Source organism: Bufo bufo, chromosome 6 (genome assembly GCF_905171765.1).
Source record: "Bufo bufo chromosome 6, aBufBuf1.1, whole genome shotgun sequence".
In the NCBI taxonomy this organism is placed as follows: Eukaryota; Metazoa; Chordata; class Amphibia; order Anura; family Bufonidae; genus Bufo; species Bufo bufo.
The window spans coordinates 314,807,265-314,826,673 of record NC_053394.1 but is presented as its reverse complement, the minus strand read 5'-3'; the positions used below and the strand labels follow the sequence as shown (position 1 = coordinate 314,826,673).

At 44.7% G+C, this 19,409-nt stretch overlaps 1 protein-coding gene across 1 annotated transcript; it reads right to left on the bottom strand.

The window, feature by feature from the left end:
* Nucleotides 1-3,351: 3,351 nt before the first annotated feature.
* On the bottom strand, nt 3,352-9,381 carry LOC121003974 (coenzyme Q-binding protein COQ10 homolog B, mitochondrial-like). The gene is made up of 5 exons (XM_040435968.1): nt 9,192-9,381; nt 6,117-6,266; nt 5,016-5,208; nt 4,475-4,576; nt 3,352-3,724 (listed from the first exon to the last, which is right to left on the bottom strand). Exons 1-5 carry the CDS (start codon nt 9,305-9,307, stop codon nt 3,563-3,565), a joined length of 723 nt encoding a protein of 240 aa, XP_040291902.1. The 5' UTR covers nt 9,308-9,381; the 3' UTR covers nt 3,352-3,562.
* Between the last annotated feature and the right edge of the window lie 10,028 nt (nt 9,382-19,409).

The following is a 19,409-nucleotide window of genomic DNA, read 5'->3' as shown; positions in this document are numbered from 1 at the left end:
CGATCTCTGCAGCATGAGGAGCAGCGATCGCTATGCAATCGCTCCTCACCATGCTGTCTAGTGGTTTGCCGGTGGCAGATCACTATTAGACAGCGCTATCAGCCGCCGGCAAGCGCTGATGTTTAAACATGCTTCAAAAAAATCTGAATTGTCAGATGAACAAGCGTTTGCTCATTCATCGGGCAATCGGCAGCAGTATTAGGCCTTATGCACACGGCCATTGTGAGGCCGTTCCATGCCTTGGGGACCGCAATTGCAGTCCTCAAAGCACGGGCAATATCAGTGCAGTGGGCCGGACCCATTCAACTTGAATGGGTCCGTGGTATGTCCGCACCGCGAAAAAATACGACATGTCATTTTTTTTTTGCAGTGCAGAACCACGGAAAGAAACACCACGGGAGCACTTCCGGTGTTCTGCATCTCCAGAATTGCGGACCCATTCAAGTGAATAGGTCCGCATCCATGATGCGGGATGCACACAGCCGGCAACCGTGGATTGCCGACCCGCCGTTTGCATGAGGCCTTACACAGCAAGATGATCACTAATGAGTGCTCATGTGAACGCTGAAATATCAGCCAGTGTAATACAGCCAATTACCTGATGAACAAACAAATGCTCCTTCACTGGGTGAAAGAGTCTTTGATGTGGAAACCAAAATCATGGTTTCTGAGCAGCAGAATGTCCCATGTTTACAGGGATCTGCTGCCCAGAAACAATGAATCTGGAGGGGGATGTAAATGCAGCCATCACTTCAGGTAATTATCAGGAATGTTTGGTTCATTCCTGAAAATTGCCTGTGAATTAGTACAAGTAAAAAGAGCCTTTACACATTGATCTCTCTGTGGACATTGTGCACCAAGGCAACCTGCTAAACAACAGGCACCTCAGTGGTGCTAATGACCTAGTTGACGTGTTTATCTGTCTTCTCCCTGAATAAGCAATCACCTTGTTATTTGCGCTAGTTCACATGTATTTTTTAGGTTACACTAAGGAAGTGCCCATATAATAGCAGATCCTCATTGAGTCACTCATCACTACACCCTCCATATATAGCATGGAATGCATGTTTCATTTCTACCAGTATTAGATTTTTCTATTATAGTCATTTCTCAGAAGTTCTCTTCCTTTAAAGAAAAATGCATGCATGCCCAGGACATATGACTGCATTCTTGGGGCTGTAATAGGGCACACATAGGAACTTTATTTCCTCTGCACCTCTAATACTGCAATTTTGTCTTCCGTACAGATCCAAAAAGGTACAGAAGAGAGAGCACTAATGTGTCTCATTGGTTTAATGGGGCTTCCAATAATCAAAAATGTTGTACAGCCACTGAGTTATTCATTAAAATTGTATCTGTATAGAGCCACCTTCTGTTTGTTATTTTTCTTATTTCTTTGACCTGCTCACTGAGATGGCCGCACATGCTCTGTTTCATCCTTCAACTGTCTCCTGAGCTGTGATAGGATGAGCATGGACACGCCCCCTGAGCTGTGATAGGGAGAGCATGGACACGCCCCCTGAGCTGCAGCAGAACAGACACTCCACCTGAGCTGTCAGCTTGATATAAATCTAGCAGAGCAATGAATGGGGAGATCTCTGGATCCATGTGAGGTACAAGGCTGGTTCTAGCTTTGCTAGAAAGAGATTGTCATCTACTACAGTATCTGATTTTTAATTTTTTACATTAATAATGGTATATACCCTTAAATGGGACTGAGCTACACAAAGGCCATGTGGCCAAGGAAGAGGCTGCAACCCCTTCTAAGGGTCTTCACACGTCTGTAGATGTTTTGCAGATTCACAAAACACAGACATCGGCAATGTACGTTTCACATTTCGGGGACCGCACATCGCTGGCCCTATAATAGAAAAATCCTTTTCTTGTCCGCAATTGCGGACAAAAATAGGACATATCCTATTTTTTCGGGAACGGAATTGCGGATCCGGAAGTGTGGACAGCACATAGTGTGATGTCCACATCCATTCCGGCCCCATTGAAAATTAATGGGTCAGCATAATTGCGGAACGGATCCAGACCATTCATACGGACGTGTGAATGGACCCTAACAGTTGGTTGGCACAGGTGCAGGAAGCCATTAATATATTTTTGCCAGAAAACCTTTAAAAGGGGTTCTCTTGGAATTTACATATCAATATCAGTTCGACAGGGGTTCACGAGTGCCCACGGCCTCTTCCTAGACCACCACTATTAATAGGAAATGGTTTTGACAGCTTTTTAACTATTTAAAGGGCTTCTGTCACCCCACTAAACTTTTTTTTTTTTTTGGTTACTTCTAATCCCAATACTGCGATTTTTTCATACATACTGTAATTAATCATTTTGGTTCAGCAGATTCTGTTAAAAACACACTTTTAAAATATGCAAATTACCTTGCTACCAGCAAGTAGGGCAGCTACTTGCTGGTAGCAGCAGCATCCTCCCATCCTAAAGACGCCCCCTCCGCATGTTGATTGAAAGGGCCAGCGAACGGGATCTTTCTCTGCCCTGTTTGCTATTAAGATCTCGCGCCTGCGCCGTAATGGTATTCAGTTGGCGCAGGCACACTGAGGCGGACGCTCGCTCGGCCGCTCCATCCTCAATGCGCCTATGACGTCACATCTACACCCGGCGCAGGCTGATTGATTAAGGAGCAGCCGAGCGAGCGTCCTCTTCTCAGTGCGCCTGCGCCGACTGAAGACAGGTACGGCGCAGGCGCCAGATTTTCAATGCAAACAGGGCCAGCAGAGAAAGATCCCGTCCGCTGGCCCTGTCAAATCAACATGAGGAGGGGGCGTCTTTAGGATAGGAGGATGCGGCTGCTACCAGCAAGTAGCCGCCCTACTTGCTGGTAGCAAGGTAATTTGCATATTTTAAAAGTATGTTTTTAACAGAATCTGCTGAACCAAAATGATTAATTACAGTATGTATGCATAAATCGCAGTATAGGGATTATAAGTAAACAAAAAAACAGTTAGTGGGGTGACAGAAGCCCTTTAACTGTGGTTTTTACCTCCATTATTGCGACCTATGTTAATAAAATGAACTTTCACAGATTACTTCATGTGAATACTTAGCTCTTTATAAGTTATTGCATTGGTATTCTATCCTCAGGATAGGTTATCATCAATTCCTGGATAACCCCTTTAAAAAGGAAAAAAACTAATTGCATTACACCCATTAAAAACAAGCCATGAGCAGATTTAACTATTAATATATACATTTTTATTTTGCTTAGATTATAAAATCAAAATTCCCTAAAACATACATATATCATTGTGCTATTGGAAAGGCAGTAAAATACACTGCTATCACAGTAGATAAAAATAAGTATTCAATATTTAGACAGTACAAGGTTAATAATTTATTACATCAATAACTGCACAATATTAAATAAGTTCCTTTGTTGTAAATAAGTTAATTATGTATGAGCGTCCCATTTAAATAGATATAAATAAAGAGGGGTTTGTGCAAAGTCTTGATGTGGTCCGATTTGAAGGTGTATATTTTTGGTGCTCCGATCCATAGGACCGATGATATCAGTGGAAAGTCCAGGTATGTGTTACTGCACAGCTCGACGCTTAGCTGCCCGTAATGAGATGGCCTGGTGTCCATATGTTCTGGCTGCTTGGTTTTCAAATGCTGTGACCATCTGCTTGGCTACCTCATCGAAAAAGACAGTGGCCAAATGAGAATGGAGAAGAGATTTGAATTCAAATGACACCTGAAAGACAAAATATAAAAACTAAATTGTAAACCTGGTGGAGAAATCGGTTTGCAGGCTATGGTTCAGCAGCTATTGCAAAACTATATGGTGGGTGTTGTAGTTTGCATACTACTGTAAAGTGGCAAAAGCTTGTATGTGTGTCATAGCAAACCCCTAGGGGCCTTACTTCCTTTGATATCGGTCAACAGATCAGATTAACACCAGAAACCACGCCGAATTTATATATGGCCTTTTTCACATCATATTCGGGAGGTCTGCTCTCCTGTAATCTTTTTAATTAAGAAGGGGCTCGCCTCTAGTCAGGGTTGAGATCCGATTCCCTTTTGATAAGAAAAAAAAAAAAAAAAAACACACAACACGTATGGGGAAAGAACATCTCTTAAACAAGATGTGAAAGGGCCTAATATGTATGGGTACCCTAACACCAAAGAAGACTAATCCTAAGAGCAGGACATTTGTATACCCAGGGCCACAAATCTGATTGTGTTTCATAGTGGGTGCAGAGAAGTCCCTTAAGGCTAGGGCTACACGACAATAAGTTGCGCGACACATAGGGGCACAACTACACTGCAACATGTGTCGCGCAACAATTTTTATGATGTCTATGGTGTCGCATCTTGGATGGATTTTTTGCTACTGTCGTGTCGCAGCGCGACACCATAGACTATTTAAAAAATTGTCGCACAACACATGTCGTGTAGCCCTAGCCTTATACATTTTAACGACAGATATTGTATAATGACTTACAAAGAAGTCAAGTGTGCAAGTGTCCGGTCGTCCAGGTAATCCTGGCCCAAATCTCCACACCGTCTCAAGGTGACTAAACAGCTTCCCATCACTGCAGACAGCCTGTGCCAAGAACAACGGAATATTAAATACAGCACGGAAAAATGTAGACAGTATTCACACATTTATGTAATCTAGGAACTGGGTGTGGGAGCTTTGTTTTATGGAGTTTCACTAAGATAAAGACGTATTTAAAAAAAAAGTTCAGACGCCTGAAGCTCTCTCCAACAGACAGGAATTATGAAGAACAAAGGTCGCATCACATGGCAGACCAGGAACGGTTGGCAGTAAAAAGTCCAACTACACAGAAAGACAGCCTGTTCCCCAGAATCTTACATCATCACCTGCCTTTCACCTCATAATGCTATCAAGGGCGTTTATGCCAATGAAAAGGCACAGGCTAAGATAAGGGTTCCATGGAATAAAGAATGACCTCAGACTAATTTTCTATTAACCCTGGGCAAAGTAGGTAACAAAGATATACATTAGAAGAATAACTCACTCGAATTTGATGGTTGGGTTTTACGAATATCTCAGATATGTAACGTTCCACGATAGGTGAGAAGCCCACCTCTAGCTCAGCGCGGGTCACTCCATTGCGGCAGGACAAGACCTTCGAACTGTTGCACCAAGGTACAAACATCTTATAGTCTTCCACATTTGCAACAATGTCAAACATCTGATCTATTGAATACCTGCAGAAAGCAAGACGTTCATTTTAGAGACAAGCCCCTCATATACTTGGGAAAAACAACTACATATTTTGTTCATGAGAGTTGTGGCTTCTAAATGGAGGACATCAAGACACAGATGTACTTTTCTACGCCTCTTTCTAGAAAGCTCTGGCGGCAGATTATCTTCCGTGAGAACTAAGGATCAGGCATGTTAAAAAAAAAAAGCCATACTCTGATAAATTTAGTAGACAGGCCTGAGTGCAAGTCAAGCAGATATAAAATCATGTTCAGAAAGTCAGGCTGTGTTATAGTAATCTTTTATGACTATTACTTTTTTTTTTAGGTACTTTCCAGTTCTTCTTAGGCTACTTTCACACTCGCGTTTTGTGCGCATCCGTCATGGATGGATCCATTCAGATAAAACAATCGTCTGCATCCGTTCAGAATGGATCCATTATCTATAACATAGCCAAGACTAATCTGTCTTGAACACCATTGAACCTCAATGGAGGACGGATCTGTTTTCTTTTGTGCCAGAGAAAACAGATCCTTCCCCATTGACTTACATTGTGTGCCAGGATGGATTCGTTTGGCTCAGTTTCATCAGACGGACACCAAAACGCTGCGTTTTGGTGTCCGTCTCCAAAGCGGAATGGAGACTGAACTGATGCAAACTGAGCGATCCTTTTCCCATTCAGAATGCCAACTGATCCATTTTGGACCGCTAGTGAGAGCCCATGACGAATCTCAAACAGAAAGCCAAAACGCGAGTGTGAAAGAAGACTTCTAGGGCTTGACGCTTTCAGATGGGATGATTCAGGATCAAATCAAAATTGGCATAACCCATGATGGGTGTGGAACTCTCTGGTATCGGTTTATTGCCTCCACAGATCCACTGTATTTGATTATATCATGACTCAAACACTTACCCTAAGACTTTGGACTCTGTATAGTCTATCCTTTTGCTCCCCAATATGGGTGCCACAAGGTTAAGGAAGGACCTGGTCTGCACATGGACTGGAGATGGTAGAGGTAGTCGTGTACATTGTGAAGCCAGAATTCCACAGGAGTTCAAGTGTCTGAAATGAAGAAAAAGATAAAAGGACATCAGAAAAACCCTGTAGAGCTCACAGGTCAGTCTTAAGAATGTGCTTTGGTAAAAATACCTTAGATACCTCCATGATGAGGATAGAATTTCATTAGCATTAACAGCATGGCTCATAGCGTTTAACAGCCTGCTGCTCTATTCAACTGCAGCTGGACAGACTCGTTTCTCCTCAAAATTGGTGAAGTTCCACTACCTCCCCCCTCAGAGCCCCTAGCTCACAGAATGGCTCCTTCACGCCCTATTTATGACATTTGTTACTCTCTACTCTGCCAATTAAACCAACATTGCTATTTGCTAAAGTCTGCATCCTGTGAAGCCACAACTCCTAGCTGCAGCCGGTTAGCACATGCTGGGAGTTGTGGTTTCACAACAGCAGAGTCTGACTACAGTGCCATTTACTCTGCGTAAAAGGCATTGTTCTCTCTTTCTGTATGAGTCACCACGTCCGGACAGAGAAGAACGCATTTCCCTTCCAGGAAAAGGTTAACACCTTATCATTCAATAGACCAGGCTCTGAATGTGTCTGTCCATCCCCTGGAAAGTGCTAGATATCCAATAACAAAATGGCATAAAAATATAAGTTCTCATGCACGTTTTTGCGGATCAGATGCGGACCCATTCATCTTAATGGGGCCTATGTAGATACGGTCAGGACACCCGTGTGCTGTCCGCCTCCGTAAGTCCAATCCACGGCCCCGCAAGAAAATAGTACATGTCCTATTCTTGTCCGTGTTGCAGACAAGGATAAGACATTGCTAAAGGAGTAAAAATGGCAGCTGAATCTCCGCCGGTAACTGTGCTTCACGGATTTGCAATTTGCAGACCGCAAAAACGGCTACGTTTCAGTTTTTCACTGAAGTGCGCTGTCCGCATTTTCCTCCGACAGCACACATACGTATTGGTTTAAATGAGTCTGTTCACATTTCAGTATTTTTTTTACTGACCGTGGGTGAGAAAAATAAAAAATAAAATCACAGTGACATGCACTACTGAGATCCGTAATGCGAACCAAGCACACCCATTGAAGTCTATGGGTTAGTTAAAATCACTGGCACAACACAGATGACATCCGTGTTGTGTCCGTTTTTCACTGAAGACTAATAGCAGATTCTTTGGAAAATTTTCAGTTGAGCAACTAACGTGAATTACGGATGACACATGGATGATAAAAACGGACAGACTGACCAACCACGGACGAGACGCGTACGCTTTTATTTCACGGACGTGACACTGACACAAATGTGAACGAGGCCTGACTGTGTGAAAGCGGCCTTAGACAATACATTTTTTTTTTTTAATTGTCAATTTCAGTAGAGTAGTTTAGCAAAACTGTTTTTGCTAAATTTTCCCACTGAAACAAAAAAGGGGCAGAGAGAGAGTTGTAGTAAAACTTCCCCGGCAGTGGCCTCATCACAGGAGTATCACGGGTTTTAAAAAATGCAAGCAGCCTGCCGAGTTCCAAGAATCCTCCACAATCACCCTCCCCGCCCCCGTCATGAGCTCACAGAAGAAATGCCTCTTATCTGACGTGTCCTAATCCAATGAAAGTGAATGGGGAGCCCCCACCTCACACACGGCTATTGGAGGGGCAAAACAATAGCGCTCAGTGTTTTATCATTATCTGCTAATTACTGCAATCTGACTTATCAAGACAGACAGGACAAGTCTACGGAGGATTAACCAGAGTAAAGGAGGCCATACACAGAGCTGGAGGATGGCTGAAGAAAACATTAAACCCGGCAAACCTTTTGTCAGAGGAGAATGGTCTGTCATCAGTTAAGTTTCTCCCGATAAACATCAGTTTTGGTTAAAGTTGATCAAAATGGTCAATTTCAAACTAATGTGTACAGCTGCCTTAAGAAAAGCAGCGACAAACCTATAGGACAGGGGTTGGCAACCTCCGGTATTCCAGGGGTTGTGAATACAACTCCCAGCATGCACATTTGTTTAGCTGTTCTTGGGACTTTCACAGAAGTGAATGGAGAATGCTGGGAGTTGTAGTTTCACAACAGCTGGAGCGCCGGAGGTCGCTGATCCCTGCTATAGGACAACCAACATATAATTAAAGGATCAAACCGCTAATACAGAAGCCTATACACATCTATTAAATCCCCAGATATCAGATCACAAGCAGCAGCACCTGTGCCATGCAATGCCCGGCAAAACTAACACCAAAGTCACGTGACTTTCATCCCCGGGGAGATCACGGTGACCACCACCTGAGAGAAGCGCTTCTACAGGGTGACAGTCCTATGGAGTCACTTCCAGGGGTGACACATCACAGGTGAATTATGGGATACACCTTACACCAAATAAATTCCTATCACACGGAAGCAGTCTCAGGTCAATAGAGTAACCATGGCGGGTTTTAGGGGTAACCGGCAGGAGCCACCCCACACTACAGGAGCCACCCCACACTACAGGTGACATGGCAGCCTAATAGACTCTTTCCATAAAGGTCAATGGAAATTGTGCAAAAGTGCAACAAATGGTTAACATTTTCATTGTCTTCTATGGAAAGGGGAGACAATCTGGATAAAGTGACATTATATAATGGGCATCATATTGCCAAATATCAGACATCACCCATTTCTAACAATATAAGAAACCTGAAGTCTATTAAGACCCAGGAAGATTTATTAACACTTTCTTCCCCACACTGGACATTCATTGTATAGCTGCAAACACAAGCTCACATTGACTCTTCATTACATATGGCTGCAGCAATACAACAGTAAACGTAGTAAGTAGCACACTAGTATTAGTAGTAAGTAGCACACTAGTATTAGTAGTAAGTAGCACACTAGTATTAGTAGTAAGTAGTACACTAGTATTAGTAGTAAGTAGTACACTAGTATTAGTAGTAATAGTACACTAGTGGGTACTGCGCTCTCACCTCAGTCCATGCTGCTTGCTGGCTCTCCTCCTCAGCGCTGCATGGCACGGCCGGCTCTCAGCCTGCAGCAGGGCTCGCAGTAGGGCAGAGGTGCTTCTCCCGCAGTGTCCGGCCATTGCTAATACCTGGAAGAGCCGCGCTCACTTGTTCCCGGCTTCAGCTTTAATGAGCCGGTTCCTCCTCAGCAGCTCAGTTTCCTTGTATGGAGAAAGAGCGGGCGCTGACGTCACGGCGGAGGGGCGGAGCTCCCGAGGTCTGACCTTTAGTCAGGCGGCGTCAGTGCTCTGAGGTAGATAGCCTCAGGGAAGTCTGTGCTCTTGTGTGCACAAGGGGATGGCGTGGAAGCGGTCTCAGTGCAATATATGTGGGGTTTTTAAGCAACCTTTTAATCCAGAAGTATTTCATAAAATCCGAAAAACGGTGCACCAAGGAAATGCTCACATTTTTATTTAAATCTTTAGAGGTGAGGTTTCTGCATACAGTTTTAGAAGCCAAATTGCAGGAGTGGATCATAAAAGGAGTGAAAGTATTAAAGGGGTATTCGTATTCCGCTTAGAGAAAGTTCTTAAAGGGGTTGTCCAGCTACCGTGAAGAGGAGGCGGCGCTCCAAGTGCAGTGTAATACAAGTACCCGCTCCTTTCAAGTGAATGGAGCGAGTACTTGTAGTTACACGATACCACCGCTCCAGAGGAGACGAGATGTAGTGTAATGACGAAGAAGAGACTCGACAACCCCTTTAAAATTGGGGAGGGTTCTACCGCTGGGACCCCCACCGACCGCAAGAACAGGGGCCCATACCCTGTGGAGCCCCCATGAAATGGACAGAGTGGCTAGGCGGAAATTCGTGCCACTCCATTTCTGTGGGAGCTCCAGAGAAGAGCTAGCCGACTACAGCGCCCGTAACATTGGTAAATGAGCTGCACAATCAACAGTGAAATATTATTTACTACTGAGGATAAATCTAAACAATCTCCCATGCACGCAAAGTTATCTGCAAAGAAACTGAAACTATCGGTAATCGTCGATTGCTCCCTGTAGGCACCACTAGCCCGATACCAGTCGTACGACCTCTGCAGACCAGTGACAGTTGGTGGCTCCTCTATTGTTCTCATCTTACTATTTGGAAAACAAGGGACAATTGTAATTATCAGTAGTCGGCTGCTTTCAGATCATTGTGATACAGGTGGGCCTCTAGGTTAAAGAAGATTAGGGCTGTTGCCTCAGGCGTCCAGTTTTATTTGGTGACCACCTGCCATGGAAATTTCTAAAAACTGTTTCAGGAATTTATGGTAATGAAGCGTTGTTAGGTTCATACAAGTGCTGATAAGGCGGCCATACACATTCAATAGCTGTTGGTCAAATAATCATTTGGCCAAACAGCACCCTCTCCCGACTCCCCCAAACAGACAGGACTCGTTCACATGTCTGTTTGGAGATCCAGCAGGCTGCTCTGTGCCGAAACAGCCTGCCGGATCTCCTCTACTTCACCGCCGATCCCCATTGACTACAATGAGGTCTGACACTGATCCGGCCAATTTCCGGCATAAATGCATAGCCAAAACCTGCCATTTATGCCAGAAATCAGCCAGACCCCAAAGCAGTCAATGGGGATCCGCAGGTGAAGTATAGGATCCGGCAGGCTGCTCTGTGCCAAAACAGCCTACCAGTTCTCCAAATGGATATGTGAAGGAAGCCATACATGTCCGGTTCGGACTTGTATGTGTATTTAATGGGAGGAAAGAGGAGAAATCCGCTGCCAGACATTTCTGGCTTTGGCTTTTCTCCATGGAGAACATAAGGATCAGGTGAAAATATTCATTTCTCAGAAAAAGGTTAACAGTATATAAATGGTCAGGAAATCTTACTCTCAGGATGCACATGTAACATAAGCGATCCAAATTCTTCCTTAGGGCTCATCTGCATCTAGTCCGCGTTTTCGGTGGGTCTGATGCGGACCCATTCACTTCAATGGGGCCGCAAAAGATGCGGACAGCACACGGCCCGTTTGTCCATTCTGTGGCGTCCGCAAAAATATAGAACATGTCCTATTCTTGTCCGCATTGTGGGCAAGGATAGGACAGTTCGATTGGACCGGATGCTCTGTTCCACAAAATGTAAAACGCACATGGCCGGTATCCGTGTTTTGCGAACTGCAAAACAGGCTACCGTTGTGTGCATGAGCCCTCACCAAGTCCGTAAAAAGTAGTAGCATCAGCATCCAAGAACTTGAATGCTGGTGCTACTCCTTTTTACAAAAATATTCACTTCACCCGATCTTTTTCTCCTCCGTCATCATCTGTCGGGGAGAGTGGGGAGCTCCCCATACACCTTATACCAGGAATGGTGGGTTCGGCCAACAATACACTGATGTATATGGGGAACTTTTGAACCTTTGAGACTCAACACAGATTTTAACCCCGTAGTGACTGCCAATATGCCTTTTTACAGCCATCACTAAGGTGCCTTAGCCTAGCCCTGTGATGGCTAACCTCCGGCACTCCAGCTGTGTTAAAACTACAACTCCCAAGAGGCACACTTGCTTGGCTGTTTTTCAGAACTCCATAGAAATGAATGGAGCATGCTGGGAGTCATAGTTTCACCATAGCTGGAGTGTCGGAGGTTAGCCATCACAGGGCTAGGCTAAGGCACCTTAGTGATGGCTGTAAAAAGGCATATTGGCAGTCACTACGGGGTTAAAATCTGTGTTGAATCTCAAAGGTTCAAAAGTTCCCCATATACATCAGTGTATTGTTGGCCGAACCCACCATTCCTGGTATAAGGTGTATGGGGAGCTCCCCACTCTCCCCGACAGATGATGACGGAGGAGAAAAAGATCGGATGACTTTTTACGCCCGTGCAGCAGAGAGCAGGAACTCAGCTCTTTCATGACAGCCAGGCTCCTGCTTTCAAGCGCCGATCCGCGCTGTGTAACCCCTTAGATGGAGCAATAACACATGCAACATAACTGATTTAGAGGGAGGGAGCTCCCTCTTTCAGGCATTGGCACAGCTATGAACGAGATTGCGGGGTGCTGATGTCTTGTTATGGCGGCCCTCCCCCCAGTATCCCACTGACAGTATAATTAACTGTACTGCATAAGCAGTACAGTGCATTATAGAAGTGATCAGAAGATTGCTTGTCAATGTCCCCTTGTAGGACTAATAAATGGTAAAAATAAGAGTTAAAGTTTTTTTTAAATAAAAAAAGCTCCAAATAAAAAAAATATATGCACATTTAGGCCTCTTGCACACAGCCATTGCCCCCCCGTGGCCATATTGTGGCCCACATACGGCGGATCCGCAATACACGGGGCACTGGCGGTAGCTCACCAAGCACAGCGCTGTACGTGGTCCATGCGTTCCACAAAAAGATAGAATAAGTTCCATTTTTTGGTGGAACGGAAGCACAGAACGGAACCCCACGGAAGCACTCCGTAGTGCTTCCATGGGGTTCCGTTATGTGCTTCCGTTCCGTTCCGCACAGCATATCCAGATTTGCAAATCTGGATATGCTGTGCGGAACGGAACGGAAGCACATAACGGAACCCCATGGAAGCACTACGGAGTGCTTCCGTGGGGTTCCGTTCTGTGCTTCCGTTCCACCAAAAAATGGAACTTATTCTATCTTTTTGTGGAACGCATGGACCACGTACAGCGCTGTGCTTGGTGAGCTACCAGAGCTCTAGTGAGCACAGCGGCTCCCTGGAACAGCTGATCGGCAAGTGTGCTAGGACTCAGACCCTCGCCAATGTGATAATGAAGACCTATCTTGAGGATAGGTCATCATTATCTTTTCATGGGTAACCCCTTTAATCTTGATGGGCCTCATAGTTAGCAGCAGAGTAAACCCATGTTTTCCCTGCAAAGGGATTCATTTATTAAAGGACGTCTGGAATAAGAATAGTCGTTAAGGACATTTTTGACAATATTTTATCACACGGACGCTTTTACACCAAGTGCGACAGATAAATAGGATAGGGGCGGAGGAGGGGTGTGTCAGGTGCTATGCCAGGCTGTCTTGTATGCACCTAATTTATGACAAGGCGCAAGCCTTGTCATAAATTAGCCGTATATTATGGCAGCGCAGGGGGGACAACTAAGACCGGCGTAAAAAGTCATCTTAGTAAACGTCCCCCAAAATCGGAATCAAAGTATATGCACTATGGGACTAAATGTAGACAGTTATAAGGGAAAAGTGTTAAATAAGGGACAGGGCAGAGCGGGATGGGGCAGAGCTTAGCTGTAGACCAAAGAGGCGTTGGGAGTCCAGAGCTAATACAAAACCTCATTTAAGATGAAAGGTTAGTGTAACTGTTGGTACTAATTGATTGCTACTTCCCCCATTTTAATTATTCAGTAGTGCCCGGTAGGGAAGAAGACCCCAATCAGCTGCACTGTACTCCGCATACTAGACACTATTTATTTTTCTTGTGGTCATTAGGTTTTTGCAGAAACAGCAGACTTGAATGTTATCCTGTTACAGGTAAGGCTACTTTCACACTGGCGTTTTGGCTTTCCGTTTGTGAGATTCGTTCAGGGATCTCACAAGCGGTCCAAAACGGATCAGTTTTGCCCTAATGCATTCTGAATGGAAAAGGATCCGCTCAGAATGCATCAGTTTGCCTCCGTTCCGTCTCATCCCGCTTTGGAGGCGGACACCAAAATGCTGCTTGCAGTGTTTTGGTGTCTGTCTGACGAAACGGAGCCAAACGGATCCGTTCTGACACACAATGTAAGTCAATGGGGACGGATCCATTTTCACTGACACAATCTGGCACAATAGAAAACAGATCCGTCCTCCATTCACTTTCAATGGTGTTCAAGACGGATCTGTCTTGGCTATGTTAAAGATAATACAAATGGATCCGTTCTGAACGGATGCAGATGGTTGTATTATCTGAACGGATCCGTCTGTGCAGATCCATGACGGATCCGCACCAAACACGAGTGTGAAAGTAGCCTAATATACTTCTTGAAGGTATGTCAATCTCATCTGGCTTTGGCAAGTCCTAACCGAATATAGTAGGTGCAAGGGCTGTCAAACCACTTCTTGTCCCACGCAGGCTGTCTTTAGATTGTGAGAACCAACACCTGCAGTACTGGGACTATAAGGAGAACTGTATGCACGGTTATTATAGGCCACCACATATACTTTTTATCACTATTGGCAAAATCATTTTCTACAGGTGAAACATATTCATCATAAAGACCGAATTTATACGTGTGTGTTTGTTTATCCCCTGCACTGTCATAGAAATCTGCTAATTTATGACCAGGGGGGTGCCTCATCATAAATTAGGTGCACCCCTGGTCATTTCCCCTCAAATTAGGAGCACCTCTAGCAGTCCATGTGCCAGAAGTGAAAGCGAACCCAGCCCCAGACTAGAGTCGTTTTTGCCCAACATTTACATGTTCAGGTTTAAATGTTAGTAAATTTGCTGGGGCCGGCCATGCCCTCGCCACTCCCAAGTGTGGAACGTAGTGTAAAAATGCTGTGCGACAAAATATTGTAAAAAACGCATGCGGTTTTAATGATGCATTTTTGACACATTTTCTTTACCACGACAAAAACAGATCATGCATGGTATTAGCCACTGGATTAAAAAAATCCCTGTTGGGAAAATCTTACAGTCATGTTCATTGCATGCACTGTTTAAAGGGGTTGTGCAGGAAGTTTATATTGATGACCTGTCCTCAGTATCTCAATATCTGATCAGCGGGGGTCTGACACCTGGCACCCCCTCCGGACAGCCGTTTGAAGAGGAGGCAGTGCTCCATGTGAGCTCTGCTTTCTCTTCATTATACTGCCCGTCGTCTCGGAAGTGCAGTATAATTACAAGTACTCGCTCCATTCACATGAATGTGGCGAGTACTTTTAATTACACTATGCTGCTGCAAAGGAGACCCATTCCAATAGTCCACCTATTCCAGTTTTTACTTTAGTTGCCCTCCTCTGAGCCTTCTTCAGCTCTGCTATGTGTTTAGTGTGCACAGGATCCCAAAATTGTATGCAATACTGTATAGGGTACATTTGCTAAAACCTGCTTTTTTATGTCGGTCTTAGCTCCCCCCTGCGCTGCCGCAAGGTACGTCTAATTTATGACGAGGAGTGTGCGTCATCATAAATCTGGCACATCTGTGGCAGTCTTTGCGCCTGGCAAAAAAACAACGCCTCTTTCTGGCCCTGGCTCGGCCCCCGACATGCCCACACTCCACCTCTGTCCCGCCCAACCAGGCCAGTTAAAAAGGGGACTATTTTTCAGTCGCAAGACCCCTTCTAAATGTGCCCCAATGTAGGACTATGTTCTCATCACGGGCATCTATGCCCCTTTTGATGCAATACATATTCTTATTGGCCTTTGCAGCAGCTGCCTGACACTGGTTGCTACAGTTAAGTCTGCTGTCAACTAAGGGCTCATGCACACGACAGTATTTTGCGTTCAGTATACTGGCCGTTTTTTGAGTTCAGTATGCGGTACATATACTGAACCCTTCATTTCAATGGTTCAGCAAAAAAACCTGAAGTGTCTCAGTGTGCATTCCGTTTCAGTATTTGCGTATTTCCGTACGGTGAAAAGATAGAACATGTCCTATTCTTGTCCGCAAATCATGGTGCTTGGCTCCATTCAAGTCAATGGGTCCGCCAAAAAAACGGAACACATACGGAAATGCATCCGTATGTCTTCCGTATCCATTCCGTTTTTGCTGAACCATCTATTGAAAATGTTATGCCCAGCCCAATTTTTTCTATGTAATTACTGTATACTGTATATGGCATACGGAAAAACTGAATGGAAAAACGGAAAGGAAATGGAAACACAACGGAAACAAAAAAATGGAACAACGGATCCGTAAAAAACGGACCGCAAAACACTGAAAAAGCCATACTGTCGTGTGCATGAGCCCTAAAATTACGTTTTCAAAGTAATTTTCCATGTCAGTGTTACCCAGTGTTTTACCATTTAGTATGTACGGGTGACTTGTATTATTCCTTCCCATGTGCATAACCTTACATTTGTCAGTGTTAAATCTCATCTGCTACTTCTCTGCCTAAGGCCTCTTTCACACTTGCGTTGTTGGGATCCGGCATGCACTTCCGTTGCCGGAGGTGCCTGCCGGATCCGGAAAAACGCAAGTGTACTGAAAGCATTTGAAGACGGAACCGTCTTCCAAATGCTTTCAGTGTTACTATGGCACCCAGGACGCTATTAAGGTCCTGGTTGCCATAGTAGGAGCGGGGAGCGGGGGAGAGGTATACTTACAGTCCGTGCGGCTCCCGGGGCGCTCCAGAATGACGTCAGAGCGCCCCATGCGCATGGATGACGTGATCACATGGATCACGTGATCCATGCGCTTGGGGCGCCCTGACGTCACTCTGGAGCGCCCGGGGAGCCGCACGGACGGTAAGTACACTGCTCCCCCGCTCCCCACTACACTTACCATGGCTGTCAGGACTTTAGCGTCCCGGCAGCCATGGTAACCACTCTGAAAAAGCTAAATGTCGGCTCCGGCAATGCGCCGAAACGACGTTTAGCTTAAGGCCGGATCCGGATCAATGCCTTCCAATGGGCATTAATTCCGGATCCGGCCTTGCGGCAAGTGTTCCGGATTTTTGGCCGGAGCAAAAAGCGCAGCATGCTGCGGTATTTTCTCCGGCCAACAAACGTTCCGTACCGGAACTGAAGACATCCTGATGCATCCTGAACGGATTACTCTCCATTCAGAATGCATTAGGATAATCCTGATCAGGATTCTTCCGGCATAGAGCCCCGACGACGGAACTCTATGCCGGAACACAACAACGCAAGTGTGAAAGAGCCCTAAGCCTCCAATATATCCAGATCCCTCTGTAGTAGTATACTGTCCGCTGTAGTGTTAATTACTTTACACAGTTTAGTGTCATCTGCAAAAATTTATATTTTACTATGCAAGCCTTCTACAAGATCATTAATAAATATATTGAAGAGAATAAGGCCCAATACTGACCCCTGTGGTACCCCACTAGTGACAGTGACCCAATCTAAGTATGTTGTAGTTGTAGTAGGCACACCTCCACCTGTCATCACTTGGCTCAACCACTATATAAAACAAATATATTCATTAAAACAAAATGATATATGATAGCAGCAATATGATAGCAGCAGCAGGACCCTTGTTGTTCAAATCAATACAATATATTAAAATAGGTAAAATGCATCACCATTAGATACATATATTTAACCCCTTAAGGACCTAGGACGTACCGGTACGCCCTATTTCCCGAGTCCTTAAGGACCCAGGACGTACCGGTACGTCCTGACTTAAAATCTGTATTCCGGCGCCCCAGGGGTTAATTGGAACGGGATTTCGGCTGAAATCATTCAGCCGGCATCCCGTAACAATGCAGGAGGGGGTCATTTGACCCCCCCCGTATCGGCGATCGCAGCAAACCGCAGGTCAATTCAGACCTGCGGTTTGCTGCGCTTTTTGCAGTTTCTGATCGCCGCGGTCCCTGACCGCGGGGATCAGAAACTTTAGAGTGGCTAAAATAAATATTTTTCACCCCCCCCTGCACCTCTGCACGATTTTATGCCGGAGGGTGGTGCGGGGGGGGGGGTGTCGCAGGCGGTGGGGGCGTTGCGGGAGGCGGGCGGTGCGGCAGGCGGGATCGCGATCCCCCGCCCGCCTCCCCATGAACGATCGTTGGCTTCTAGTGGTTGTACCAGGGTGCCAGCACATTGCTGGCACCCTGGTATAAATGGCTGACATCTGTGAAGATGTCAGCCGTTTAACCCTTTCCATACCGCGGTCCGTACGGACCGCTGTATGGAAAAAGTTAACTGTCATCGGTCAGGGAGCTCCCTCCCTCTCCATCGGGGGGCTGCTGTGCCTTTGCAGCCCCCCGATGGAGAGGGAGAGAGCCCCCAGAGAGCCCCCCTCAGCCCCGTGCTTACCCTTCCCCGTCTGCGAAGTTCTGAGCAGACGGGGAGGGTTCCCATGGCAACAGGACGCCTGCTCAGGCGTCCTGCTGTCCATGGTGCTGAACAGATCTGTGCTAAAAGCACAGATCTGTTCAGTGTAAGTAAAATACAGTACAGAACAATATATATTGTTCTGTACTGTATTATACAGACACCAGACCCACTGGATCTTCAAGAACTAAGTGGGTCTAGGTCACAAAAATGTAAAAAAAAAGTGAAAAAAGTTAAGATAACAAAAAAAACATTTATCACTGAATAAAAATTAAAAAAATAAAATAAACTACACATATTAGGTATCGCCGCGTCCGTAACGACCTGATCTATAAAATGGTCATGTTACTTTCCCCGCACGGTGAACGCCATAAAAATAAAAAAATAAAAACTATGAGAAAATTGAAATTTTGCCCACCTTACTTCCCAAAAAAGGTAATAAAAGTGATCAAAAAAGTCGCATGTACGCCAAAATAGTACCAATCAAACCATCATCTCATCCCGCAAAAAATGAGACCCTACTCAAGATAATCGCCCAAAAGCTGAAAAAACTATGGCTCTTAGACTATGGAGACACTAAAACATGATTTTTTTTTTTTTCAAAAATGAACTTATTCTGTAAAACTTACATAAATAAAAAAAAAGTATACATATTAGGTATCGCCGCGTCCGTATCGACCGGCTCTATAAAAATATCACATGACCTAACCCCTCAGATGACCACCGTAAAAAAATAAAAATAAAAACAGTGTAAAAAAAGCCATTTTTTGCCATCTTACGTCACAAAAAGTGTAATAGCAAGCGATCAAAAAGTCATATGCACCCCAAAATAGTGCCAATCAAACCGTCATCTCATCCCACAAAAAATGAGACCCTACTCAAGATAATCGCCCAAAAACTGAAAAAACTATGGCTCTTAGAATATGGAGACACTAAAACATTTTTTTGGTTTTAAAAATGAAGTTATTGTATAAAACTTACATAAATAAAAAAAAATGTATACATATTAGGTATCGCCGCGTCCGCGACAACCTGCTCTATAAAAATTCCACATGATCTAACCTGTCAGATGAATGTTGTAAATAACAAAAAAAAAAAACGTGCCAAAAAAGCTATTTCTTGTTACCTTGCTGCACAAAAAGTGTAATATAGAGCAACCAAAAATCATATGTACCCTAAACTAGTACCAACAAAACTGCCACCCTATCCCGTAGTTTCTAAAATGGAGTCACTTTTTTGGAGTTTTTACTCTAGGGGTGCATCAGGGG

Bases quoted from the DNA above. Each gene is read 5' to 3' on its own strand.
- LOC121003974 (XM_040435968.1), bottom strand. From the start codon at position 9,307: ATGGCCGGACACTGCGGGAGAAGCACCTCTGCCCTACTGCGAGCCCTG. The intron at 4,577-5,015 runs GTGAGTTATTCT...TTCTTGGCACAG, and splicing joins AACCCAACCATCAAATTCGA to GCTGTCTGCAGTGATGGGAA. The intron at 3,725-4,474 runs GTAAGTCATTAT...TTTGTCTTTCAG, and splicing joins CTTGCACACTTGACTTCTTT to GTGTCATTTGAATTCAAATC.